This window comes from Sabethes cyaneus, chromosome 2 (assembly GCF_943734655.1).
Source record: "Sabethes cyaneus chromosome 2, idSabCyanKW18_F2, whole genome shotgun sequence".
NCBI classification, from domain to species: domain Eukaryota; kingdom Metazoa; phylum Arthropoda; class Insecta; order Diptera; family Culicidae; genus Sabethes; species Sabethes cyaneus.
This window is the reverse complement of record NC_071354.1, coordinates 64,916,843-64,930,654: the sequence shown is the minus strand read 5'-3', so window position 1 is coordinate 64,930,654 and position 13,812 is coordinate 64,916,843. Positions and strand designations below refer to the sequence as shown.

The following is a 13,812-nucleotide window of genomic DNA, read 5'->3' as shown; positions in this document are numbered from 1 at the left end:
GACTAAGTTCCAGTTTGGCTTGTAAACACATAATCCATAATAACTTTTTATAAGAAAGAGATAGAAGGATAATTTCTTCGACAAAGTTGTAGCTAAAGATTATATAAATAACTTTGCCAAAGACATAGTAGGCGTATTTTTAGGCGTTTCTAACTTACAGGGTGTTTTACAACAAGACCTCTCAAAAATCACTTTTTCGCTGATTTCTTCAAATGCAGTGGTTTTATTGCATCATAATGTTTTACAAAGTTGGTTATCTTATCAAAAGACATATTTTTGTAGAACATTGTATGTTGAAAACTCATACGTATAACGAGTTCTAACGTTTTTCCTGTGTTTTTTTAGTCTTTTTTGGAATAGAATATCTCAAAAAGGGGCAAACGAAAAAAATCAAACTTGGCCGTTTCTGAAAGCTTGGAGTTTTATCTCAAGCATATGTGAAAATAAAAAACTGGTTTTTTCTCTAACTCGAGTAATTTCAATTTAATTATTTCATGTTTGACCATTTTCTACTATGCAGTATTTTCCAATATCTGCTTGAAGACGATTAAAGTCAACATGTCAATAGTAAAAAAGAAATTTGTCGTATCTTGACACAATTTCTTCTGATTGTCACGTAAAATAGTCTTCGAACTCCAGATATGACATCAGTTTTCTATCAGCACCAGCTGTTTTTGATAAATATCTATCTTTCAATTTTCATAATTTTGCAAATATGCTCAATCTACCATCAATAATGTTTTAAAATTAATTTTCAATAAAAAAGCAACAAATATTGGTTATTTCATACGTAATATTGTTAACTGTTATTTTAGTTTTATGCCATTTTTTAATAGCAGGTAAGTATATCAAAACAGGCAAAGAGGTAAAAGAGAAAAAAACCTATAGATCCTTTTCGAACTTCAACCACCTTATATCAGTATATCGTTGATTTGGAAAAAAAAGCGTAGTCATTTATTTGAGAGATTCAATAAATGTTTTGTTTTCGAAATATTTTATTATTGTTAGCAATATAATAATTTATTATATTAATAATTGGTTTGCGCTTGGTGGAAGCTCCAGAGTACGTGTACAATAAGAACGATTTTGTATTGCAATGACTGGATCGGACGACAGCAGGAGGCGTTTGAACACATTCTCCAAATTGGCAATCCGGTTAAATTTTCTGACGTGAAATTCGCTGAACTTACAAATACATTTATTTCGCGTTTCCTGTACCTCTTCGCTTCATAACCCTATGAGTTGTGCCGTGGCCTTAATAATATCTGCGCCGTGTACTAACATTATATAGCTAATATGGAATTGAATGGGAAATAATCTCCTAAACTACCGAATTACTTTCACGAACATTTTAGATACTAATTTAAAATAACAGTAACGGTACCCTCAAATCTTTTGACAAAAAACTCCAGGACTCTAATAGGATTTGCTTGAAAATGTTCCTCCTTTTTTACTACGATCATAGTCATGTTCCTGTTCCTGAATACGTATAAGACATCAACTTTGAAGACTTCTCAGCTTTCTGACACTAAAGCAATTTAAAAGATTACTTTAGACTAGAATCAGAAATATCAATATAAAATTTAATTTCATGTGCATATATCCAAATGAAGATTTCCATGACTATTTGTAAAATAATTAAAATTGTAAGATAGATATTTATCAAAAACAGCTGGTGCTGAGCTCCATTTGCAGAGAGGACGATACGACAGTGATTATTTGAAATCCAGGATAACTGTTAACCAGAGTACAGTAGTTCAGTGGAGACCAAGGCCCTTCACTCTAAACCACCGTCGAACTAACTACGCGCGCAATGAACCAGCCTGCCGCTGTATGCAGCTAATGAACAATTTTAGAAACATACTAAACTTAAACATGTCGTCTGATACTATTAAGAAAAAACTTTCTGACTATTTCTGAGAGGTCAATTTCATGTACACTAATACCACTGCATTTTATATTATTTTGTATTTGGTATTATAATTTATATTTATATGTATGGATTGGATGACGGGCGAAGTCCATATATCTTCACAATAAACAATTGTAAAAACTACCGTTATAAAAACTTATTTGATGAATATTTCAGCAGTGGTTCGAAAACTAGCACAAGGTCAAAAAACTAGATCTCTAAACTTATCCGGAGTTCGAAGACTATTTTACGTGGCAATCAGAAGAAATTGTGTCATGGTACGACAAATTTCTTTTTTACTATTTACATGTTCAAGAAGATATTAGAAAATACTGCATAGTAGAAAATGGTCAAACATGAAATAATTAAACTGAAATTACTCGAGTTAGAGAAAAAACCAGTTTTTTATTTTCACATATGTTTGAGATAAAACTCCAAGCTTTCAGAAACGGCCAAGTTTGATTTTTTTCGTTTGCCCCTTTTTGAGATATTCTATTCCTAAAAAGACTAAAAAAACGCAGGAAAAACGTTAGAACTCGTTATACGTATGAGTTTTCAACATACAATGTTCTACAAAAATATGTCTTTTGATAAGATAACCAACTTTGCAAGACATTATGATGCAATAAAACCATTGCATTAGCAGAAATCAGCGAAAAAGTGATTTTTGAGAGGTCTTTTTATAAAACACCATGTAAGTTAGAAACGCCTAGAAATACGCCTACTATGTCTTTGGCAAAGTTACTTATATAATCTTTAGCTACAACTTTGTCGAAGAAGTTATCCTTCTATCTCTTTCTTATAAAAAGTTATTATGGATTATGTGTTCACAAGCCAAACTGGAACTTAGTCGTTGATTTCGCATTAATTGTCTATTAGAGTTGTACAACTTTGCTGAACATTGTGGGGAGCTATTTTGAACCACAAAAAACTTTCCACTTAATTTTCGCTGCTGGACCACTGTGCAATGGTCATTGCGCTATTTTTTTCATAAATGAGAGCGAAATAATTTAACGTGAAACTGAAAGTATTTTATATGGCAGAAAACATCATCGTTAGCATCAAAGCTAAGATTGTCCTTCTAGAAAATTAACAAATTTATGATCGAAATTCTTTGCAATGATCAAATTACCCAGCATAATTAGAAAGAATAATTAGTTTTAGTCATGTTTTAGACAAAAAGAGTGACTGCATGCATTGCTTTCCTTAGAAAAATGCGATGCAATAATGCGCAGATTTAGGCACTGATTTTTTATACATGTTCCAAATAGTAGCGCAGTAATGTATCCTACGAAGAAAGCGCGAAAGAATACGCAACCTCACCCAAATGGCTGAGGTATAGAGGCATGAAAATTCAAGTAGAATCTTTAACTTGCATTGATTTGCTGTGACTGGAGGTCCGAACCTACGAGCGCCAATTCATGAAACCATGTCTTCTACCGTGAACGTACCATATTCTGCGCAGTTAAGACATTTTTATGATTCTTCCGCTATACTAAGTATCCTAGATTTAAATTAACAACGTGGATAGCAGCAACGTGTAGTGCTACGGTCTATAATATCTGGTAAAAAATATGGGAATTATAGGTCGACCAACAATTGAGTATTTTTTTCGTTTTGTAAACTTATCCACGGTGCCTAATTCTGCGCACTTTCTTGCCCATGTTCCTAATTCTGCGCATGTTTGCTCCTAATTCTGCGCACCCAAAAAGTGGAAATAAATACTCTTGCCATGCTGTTTATGTCTTTATACGCTGAAAGCACACAAAAAAATCCGGCATTAGCCATTACCATAATTAAATCCATGATCCGGCCTTCTAGTGCTGTCCGGGTGGCAAAGGAATATTGTTATCATTTTGATTGCTTCATTTTAAATATTTTATTCTCGATAACGTGAAGGGCGAATTGATTCAGGTTTTCTGCATACTGAACATTACACTTTAGACTAATATTAAAAATTGTGTTTTCATATAGAAACCACTTCCCCACTCTCTGACAGCCCCATGAGGTTGGACATTAAAAAAAATAGAAGACATGGTTTCATGAATTGGCGCTCGTAGGTTCGGACCCCGAGACACAGCACAGCAGGTTGAAGATTCTACTTGCATTTTAATGCCTCTATACCTCAGTCATTTGGGTGAGGTTGCGTATTCTTTCGCGATTTCTTCGTAGGATACATTACTACGCAGAATTTGGAACATGAATAAAAAATCTGTGCCTAAATCTGCGCATTATTGCATCGCATTTTTCTAAGGAAAGCAATGCATGCAATCACTCTTTTTGTCTAAAACATGACTAAAACTAATTATTCTTTCTAATTATGCTGGGTAATTTGATCATTGCAAAGAATTTCGATCATAAATTTGTTAATTTTCTAGAAGGACAATCTTAGCTTTGGTGCTAACGACGATGTTTTCTTCCATATAAAATACTTTCAGTTTCACGTTAAATTATTTCGCTCTCAAATATTATGGCCTGTTAGTGAATAATGGCGTAATATTCAACAGACATTTATAAAAAATAGCGCAATGATCATAGTTATGCACAATGTTGAAAAATACTCATATAAAGAAAAATGCGAAGAATTAGGAGCTGCGCAGAATTAGGGGCGGTCACGGTATTTTTTTTAATGTTCATCCTCATGGGGCTGTCAGAGAGTAGGGAAGTGGTTTCTATATGAAAACAAAATTTTTAGTATTAGTCTAAAGTGTAATGTTCGGTATGCAGAAAACCCAAATCAATTCGCCCTTCACGTTATCGAGAATAAAATATTTAAAATGAGGCAATCAAAATGATAACAATATATCTTTGCCACCCGGACAGCACAAGAATGCCGGATCATGGATTTAATTATGGTAATGGCTAATGCCGGATTTTTTGGTGTGCTTTCAGCGTATAAAGACATGGCAGGACATGGCAGACATGGCAGTATAAAAGCATGGCAGGAGTATTTATTTTTACTTTTTGGGTGCGCAGAATTAGGAGCAAATATGCGCAGAATTAGGAACATGGGCAAGAAAGTGCGCAGAATTAGGATAAGTTTACAAAACGAAAAAAATACTCAATTTTTGGTCGACTTATAATTCCCATATTTTTTACCAGATATTATAGACCGTAGCACTACACGTTGCTGCTATCCACGTTGTTAAATTAAATCTAGAATACTTAGAATAGCGGAAGAATCATAAAAATGTCTTAACTGCGCAGAATATGGTACGTTCACGGTACTTGTTATTTACATAATTTTATGTAAATTGAAACGTTTAAATATTAATTTTTATATTTATAACCGAATGCTTCAACTGTTCGAAATTTGTCGGATTTTCGGTCAGTCAATTCAGGGTTAAAATCGATTGAGCGATTTGCGGCTAAAAAACTAGGCAAAAAATTGAGATCTCACAAAAACCCGCAACTATTTTTGGTTTATTTGGCATCCCACCACGGCGCTCAATCCGGCTTAGGCTGATATAGAAACCACAATATTACGTTCGTACCAAAAAGAATAGCCCTCCAAACATCAGAGCTTTGTCCTATCGAGAAATTTTGGGCCATCCTGAAGGGAAACCTTCCTAAAATTAATCGAAATTGAATTTAAATAGCACAGCATAACACAGTGCTTAGAAATCTTATATTCAATTTATGCAATACGCCTGAATTGATGCAATATACTGTTCATTCTTTGTTGTTTCAGTAAAAATGAAATGAACTCAATGTTGCCAACCTGCAACCAACGTTTCGAGCGAATCACTTGCATTCATGTTCGTGTTGTTCTCTACATTCATTCATTCACGATAATAGTGAATGAAATCAACTGTGAATCATTCACTCATCTTGAACTGCCGACAACGGCAAACGAAATTACAGTAAACGTAACCGTTGCTTCGAAGTTTTAATTAATTTACCTCAGCCAGGTTTTAGTTGATTTCAAAAAGCAGGCTGTTTAAAAAACTAAACTTTGAGATTTAAAATATCAGACAAGAGCAAGAAAATTGCTGGAATGAATTGTTTTGAAGGATTGAAAACTGAGAGAGATAACCACTGTCAGTAGTTTAGTAATCATGTTCACGGGCTAACAGATAAAAGAATACTACCAGGGGTAGAACTATGTGCGCTGAATGCGTTTTATATTCGCCTTCATGCAGGGCTGTCAAACCATCAGAATGATGCTTGGGAGTAGCAGATCATTCTCATTGTGCATTTTCTGGAGATCCAATTCTTTCTGCTAATCAATAGCGAAGCTGGTCACATCCAAGATCCAACGCAGGTGTAATGCAGGTTAGTTCGAAACTTGCTGCTACTAGACACCGAGGAATCCTCTGCGGCATCCACAAGTGTCATAGGAAGGAGATGTTGTTACTGGAAAAGAATTGATCTGGAGCCACCGAGCTGGTAATGCGATCACCACCTTTCAAGACCATAACCAGGAACTTTGTGATGGCGGAGGCAATGAAAGTGGAGTCTAGGAGGATTGGGCTAAATATAAATGCGTCGAAGACCAAATATGTGAAAGGAAGAGGCTCAAGAAGGAAGCAAACGCATGCCTCCTACGGTAACCGTTGACGGCCACGAACTAGAAGTGGTAGATGAATTCGTGTATTTGGGATCGCTGGTGACCGTAGATAACAACACTAGTAAGGAGATCCAGTGGCGCATTCAAGCTCAGCATGACGTCAATTAGTAAAGTGGGAGTAGGAGTATGTTTTTTACGCCTAGTGAATGATATAACGACTGTTTTGGTAGGGTTTACATTAAGGCCCTCTTGTAAACATCATAACATGGTGGTGTTTAGAGCTCCTTGCAAGCGACTTGATAATACTGCGTCAAACTTTCCTCTGATGATAAGTGCAACGTTGTCGGCGTAAGCTATGGTGACATAACCAAGCTGTGATAGCTTATGAAGGAGTGCGTCGGTTACCAATGACCAGAGCAAGGGGGATAGTACTCCTTGTGGACATCCTTTGATCACCGAAATCGTGACCGACGAATCTCCCAATGATACTGTGATTTCTCTGTTCAAAAGCATTGCTTGAATTCAGCTCATTGCAGAGTGGTTGTTAGATCATATGCAAAATAATTTCGATCAGCTAGACCAGCACCGCTGTTTCCACAAACACAATCACCACACTAGGTTACCAGTAGGGTAGTAACGACACTGTTAAGTCATACTGCTGAGTCCGTCGCCGAGTAAACACCTAACTAGCGTGAAAATAAAGGATGACACCAGTGAAGTGAAGTAACAGTGGTCGATTCCCTTTTGATAGAGAGTCGTATTAATTGATGCACAGGATGTGCTATCGAAAGCGCCTTCAAAATCAAGAAAAGCACAAAGTGCCGTCTCTTGATAATCGAGCGATTTATCAATTAACGTCGGATATAGTTTTCCGTGATTTTCTCCATCAGCTTAAGAAGCGTTGAAGTCAGACTTATCGGTCTGAAAGCCTTAGGCGTGGTTTTGTCTTTTATGCCAGCCTTAGGTAAGAACACTACCCTTACTTTCCGCCAATTCTCCGGGATAGATCCCAAATTGAAACTGGCTCGAGAGAGGTTGATGAGCTCCGATATTATAACATCGTCCGTTTTTTGTAAGAAACTGGATAGTGTTACCGACGGCATCGGCAACAAGATGTCTGATACATGTCCAAGGCATTCATTTTGTTTTTCGTTCATTTAAATTTCAATTTGCTCTTTACTTAATTAATTTTTGTTTCGTTTTCCGTTCAAATTTTACTGGCTCATTCCAGTTGTAATAGATTTAAGTAAGTTAAGTACTAACACTAAATTAACTACCCTGCTAAATAGTCACCCAGCTCAAAATAAGCATGGAAGACTACGCATAAAGTCGATAAAAATAAAATAATAATTGTACAGACCAGAAAAAAGACGGCAAAGAACCGCATTAAAAAAACCAACCCTGAAAAAACACTACTAACATCTCTCCTCTCGGCGCAGCACCACTGTGTCCGGTTTTGTCAGAGGTTGAGTGTGACAGGGGGATAGAGAATGATGACCGAGGAGACGCGTGCGAAGAAATCAATCGCGGTTAGACCGAGCAAGAGACTGGATCATTGTTGTCTGTTCTCCAAATGGTATCAAAAAAGTTTCTCGGTGGTACAAGACCAGGTGTTGAAGTCCCTGTGATATTCCACTACGATGGAATCTATAGAGACTACCCTACTAACACGGTTGTTGCAAAGTTGATGTGGTAACTGAATTATGATTAATTTCAGTTGTAATCCGGTTGCGTCAACTAAATGGACCTTAAGTGTGCTACTTGGGTATAGATTACAGAGACATCAAAACGGGGAGTACCATCACAAATAAAGGTAACTCACCGTCTTGATTCAAAATTTAGAGGTTTTTGAGTGCCTTGTCGCCTCTGTAATCTATAGTCTCTGTAGTGGAATAGTAGAAAACCTTCGCCATCTTGTAACCTGATTGGAATCTGCATTAGCATTTGACCGCTGGTTAAGCTATACTGTCCTGTTCGTACGCGAAGGCCCTTCAGATAAAAAAGGTGGAAGGTTGTATCAGAGACACTGCCGCCTATTGACGTAGGACCAAGCAGAGCTGTTATTTATAAATATTAGATAGAACAATTACAGGCGCAACAGCCTCGGCTGCAAAATCGAGGACGGGACAAACTTGTTTTTGTGCGTGCCCCGACATCACTAAGACAAGCGACCTTGTGAAGATTAGTTAGGCTTCGCAAAAACCTTGCAGAGGCGTACTGAGCCTGTCGCCTTCAGCTTGCCCGAAGCTTGCCGGTGTGAGCGACCCGACCAGTCAACGGCCGATCACTCAGTCAATACTGCTGGTATCCGTTCGCCAAGGTTCGAACCATTATTGTATCAAGCCAAAAACAGCTGTCCTGCCAGAAAATAAGCAGTTTTCGCTGCATCCAGGTGAACCTCCACCACACCAAGGGCGTTGCTCTTATCCAGGAACCATGGATCAATGATACCACGATCCTCGGTTTATCCGGCGTCAACGGTTAGTTCATCTATTGTATGTATTACTGTTGGAGACGATTCTGCAGCAGCGATGGTAACACTGGATTCGCTGCTTCACTTTAATAGGCTCTACTGCGGCAGCTGAAGCTGTCACTAGCTGTTGCCGTAAAAAGAACACCGATACACAGTTCCGGTATAAGCGCTAGTCCGGTCACACATGTTTTACATATATACTAATAAATAGTTTTAATCTGTACTTATTCGCTATTTCATATGTCTATATCCGAGACAACCCCGACAACTCTCGACATAATTCGAGAACTCAAAAATTACACAGTCCAAGCCTAGGACTACCATTCTGTAAAATAAGAAAATATTATTTTCTCCAATTACAGAATTCATCCAACGTGATGTCGATACCATTACGATGGTAGTCTTAACGACCAATGTAATCAATGAATCAATGAGGGAATGACCCCACCTTTGTAAACGCTATCAGACCAGAGGTCTTGGACTTTACCCTATGTAGCGCCTCGTTGACCACGAAAAACAAGAATTGAAATATCTCTGATGAACTTGGTGACATATCATTTTCGACAGAAAAGCAATTCGAGGCTAATCGTCTAACGAGAGAACAATTCAGGAATTCAAGGAAAACCAACTGGAGCTCCTTTAGGGAACATCTGGTTGCCTCATGTAATTTCTGTCACTATAATATACGGACTCCAGTTGAACTGCACAACGCCACTAGTGACCTGCAACGTAGGATCACAAACGCATATAACAGATGTGCCGTGAAATCACGTGTTACTGAGGAGAAGCTTCTCTCACCAAATACAACGCTAAACTACGCAAAGCCAAAAGGAAATCACGAATTAAATTTTGCGAAAGCATACAAACTCTGCCAGAGGCTACGCGTTTGCCGAAACGGATGCCCAAGGACCACGGCAATGCAATGGTCTAGGCCAATTAAAAAAAAGCCAAATGATTCGGTACGGAAGCCTCGATCAAGTTGGCACTCAGTTCTTTTGATCCAATGAAATCTCCGGATGGTATTCTACTGTAACTGACGTAACTGCAGACGTAGAGAGGGAGAGACTGTGATGTGACGTCCCTTTGAGGACACGTTGATGTGGATCGAGCTTTTAAAGTCCTGACGGTCGTTCTATCCACGGCGCTCGTAAACGAAGTAGGGACTCATCGGTTCTGGCGTCGAAGAGCGGAGGCCAGGCTCAGCCAGACCTCCTCAGGCCTTTCCCTCCGAAACGTTCGCCCCTCCCGACGAACACATGTGGCTCGATGATGGCGTAACTCGTCGGCCACCAGCACCTTTGCTGCCACCGGTGACACGTGGTTGAAATCTGCTTACTCTGCCGGGACGAGATTCCCGGAACGATTGTGTATATACGGAAACCTGCCGATTTGTACCACGGTGCTGTAACGCTATGAAGTACTCCTCTGTAGCACGTAACCGTGACTCAGCCTTCTAGACGGTGTTTTTTGACGTAGGACTACGTCTTACTTTAATAGGGCGGCATGCTGCGATAACAAAAATGATCGTGACACGAAAAAGTGATAGATTTTGATCTGCAATAACTCAGTCAGTTCTGTACAGATTTTGCCGATTTGCATACCAACCGATTCACAAAACGTGTGCATATTCTGTGCTTTTTACACAAAGGAGGATTTTGACAGTTTTATATAAATATAAACAATTTTAGTGGATTTGCATATGCCAATCCAGCCAATCACGTTTGAGCATTTTCGAGTATGAAATCGATACTTTTCTTTCATTTATCAGGTAGATATAAAAGTGAAATCCATCGTTTTTATAACCTTTTAGCCTAATTATTGCCATTTCATTGAATATTGGATATTTAAGATCTCAATTCCTCAGCTTTTAAGACCTCAATTCCTCAGCTAACGAACCAGAGACTACTTGATCACATAGTTAGTTTCTGCAAAACGTTCAAACGTATACCTACTACCTGAATTTTGCCGGCAGCTTCGAAAGTTAATGGTGAAAGTCGCGCAAACTGGGAAAACATCACAAAGGGTGATAAGAAGACACTGGGTCTGCCAACCTGTCGCATGCGTGCTTTGGGGAACATGTAGTTTAGCATGAAGCGCTGATCGAGAATCTAGCTAGCTGATTTTTGGTCAAACTCCATCAGCAGTTCAACGTTCTTTTTAAATACGTTGCGACGGAGTATCCGCTACACTTACGTTGAAAAGCCGTCGTTCTGATTCTGAAGGATTAGCAAAATTCTCTCGACCGTGGTACCAACACTGTCCTGAAAGTCCCTCATGAAGGTATCCCCCTTCGGCAAGTCCATCGTATCGTGGGCCGGTAGTTGTGCCCCTTCCAATGGAACGAGAGTAAATGCCGTTCTTGAACTGGCAGCTTCTAAACTTGGGCCTAATGTCTGGAGTCTCCTGGTCCGCTATGTGAACCAGAAGAACGGTAAGGTCCAGGGTTGTCTTGGAGCCTAGGACCTGCGCAAGCTCGATTGAGTGGTTTCTTTTTAGTGGGATCTTCGTTATTGACATTCGGCAATGCCCTTTCAGCCGATCGCTGGCTCTTTGTAACGACCAGGTCTCGCTGATCATAGATGTAGCCGAGATTCCTTCTTCCAGCGACCTACTGTCGAGGTTACAGTCCTCTTCCTTCCCTTCGTCCATCGCTCCGCTAGTAGCACCCGTACCGGACGGACTACATACTTCCGGGGTTGTTGACTTTCTCATCAATTTTTTTAGAGATACTTTTCATCGTGATGTGGTAGTAATCAGCTGGGAAAAAAGTCAACTGTTCTTTACCAGCTTGGAACAGAGGGAGCAATTTACTGCACAGAATGCTCTGGTACCATGCAGGCTCCGTTCGTCCTTGGTAAACTTAATTAGACCCCCCGCCCACAAGCATTCATCCCTGGGCACGGGTCGCGATATACGGAGGATTGGGGTTCTCTACCGCGTTTCGCTCAGAAGGACTGATTGCTACATTGAGAGCAAACCATTTTTACAAGCTTTGCCGCGGAAGAGACGTTAGGGATGGATCCACCACGCTAGGGATGGATGCAATTTCCACATCACTTGCTCAATCTTTTTGGGGAGCCACACGTGGCGATTCAAAAGCAAAGGTCCGTCATTTGGCGGAGATTTCGGGTGGATTGTTAAGTTCACCAGTGCTAATAACGATCTTTGATGACGTACAGTAGAACGGAGTATGGAGGGGGAGAATGAATCATGGAATCGCGTAAATCTAAGGCGAACTCAGTATTCAAAACGTGATTGAAGCTGGACCAATGTGGCAGGTAGGGCATGTTGCAAGAATGCAATCACCCTACGAAGATTCTGTTTGCTTCAAATCTGGTAGCAATAAGACGACCAGGAGCACAGCGAGCAAGATGATTAAACTGGGTGGGGCAAAATCTGACAGCGAGTACACAGTGTCCAAAAAATTGGAGACCGGCAGCCCAAAACTAAATGAATTGGAGCAATTTTGTCCATCAGGCTCTGTCTTAGAATGGAAGATAATCGTTTTATTATAGTGCGAAATAGTAAACTACGACATTTTATTTAAGAAGAATATGCGATAAGAGGAATTTAATGAAATTAAGTCAAACCATCAAACAGACTTACAAATAAAATCATATGAATTACTTTTTAATTTCAGTCATATTGCTAACTACAAACTGCAGAACCACTATACGAATGATAATTTGAAATTTGAAAATCATCCAGAAGAGTGTGTGATTTAAGAAAATTTGCTGCATTGATCGCGACTGTCTGCACTACTATCAAAGTTTACCAAAACCGTCTCGCATTTTAGCATTGATTATTTTTATTACTATTCATAATAAACAATGCAAAATGTAAAACAGCAGCCTTAAAATCTAGCTTTGTGCTCTGCGTCGATTCATTCGCAGCGAATAGCCCGACGCTAGAGCATACATTAACCGAGGCAAAAGTTTTGCTTGCATTCGCATAACTGGCGATAAGCCAGCCAATCGTGTTTACGTTCCCTTGATAACAATTGCACTTTCGCTTGCGGATGGAAGATGACAGACCTCCATGACGTAATCGATAGAGCCGATCGGCTGTTTGATGAGTGCCGCTTCGAGGAGGCCTGCAACCTGCTGAGACAGCATGTGGTGAGTGACAATTGTTGTGTGATAATAAAATACTTAGCTATGATACGATATTATCATTATTTTCTGATAGGAAAGTAATGAATATGACATCCTGTGGCGTTTGGCGCGATCTCTCTACTCGCTGTACAAAGAGCTTCATTTTCAGCAGCAGAAGACGGCTGCCGATGCTTTGATATTGGAGGGATTTCAGATCGCTTCAAAACTGTTGACAGCACATCCCAACGTATCGGCCTCGCATAAATATTATGCCATATTTTTCGGAGAAAAAGCCGGCATCGAAGGTACGAAGCAACAGATCATGGCACTCGGTAAAGTGTTGGCTCAAATTCAAACCGCCAAACAGTTGATGCACGACGGCGGCGATCCTTTCGTGTGGCATTTGGAGGGTGCTTTCTACGAGAAGCTGGCCAGCCTGCAGTGGTACGAGAAGTTGTTTGTCTATGCACTGAACAAGGATCTGATTAGGCCAACCTATGACGACGCCCTGCGCTGTTTGCTGAAAGCGGAGGACATCCAAGCGCAGTTTCTATCTCTTAACGAATTCCTCATCGGAAAAGTTTACTTCCAACAGAAGCATTATCAAAGGGCTAGGCCATATCTTACGAAGCTAGCACAGCTTCAGATAGTTCGGTAAGAATATTATTCGGCATCATTTTTTGAGTAGAAATGGTTGTTAATTTTAGTTTTTGAATTTCAGCACGGCAGATGATCAATTTTCCAAAGAATCGGCAAAAATATTGCTCGAGAAAATGTGAGCGCACTTTGAATTGAACTTAACGCATATTTTTCCTAATGTCTT

At 39.4% G+C, this 13,812-nt stretch overlaps 1 protein-coding gene across 1 annotated transcript; it reads left to right on the top strand.

Annotated features, from left to right (window-relative positions):
* The first annotated feature begins 12,811 nt into the window (after positions 1-12,811).
* Positions 12,812-13,812, top strand: LOC128737960 (regulator of microtubule dynamics protein 1-like). Its single transcript, XM_053832749.1, has 3 exons — positions 12,812-13,013; positions 13,084-13,643; positions 13,711-13,812. The coding sequence occupies exons 1-3, from the start codon at positions 12,921-12,923 to the stop codon at positions 13,766-13,768; spliced, it is 711 nt and encodes a 236-aa protein (XP_053688724.1). The 5' UTR covers positions 12,812-12,920; the 3' UTR covers positions 13,769-13,812.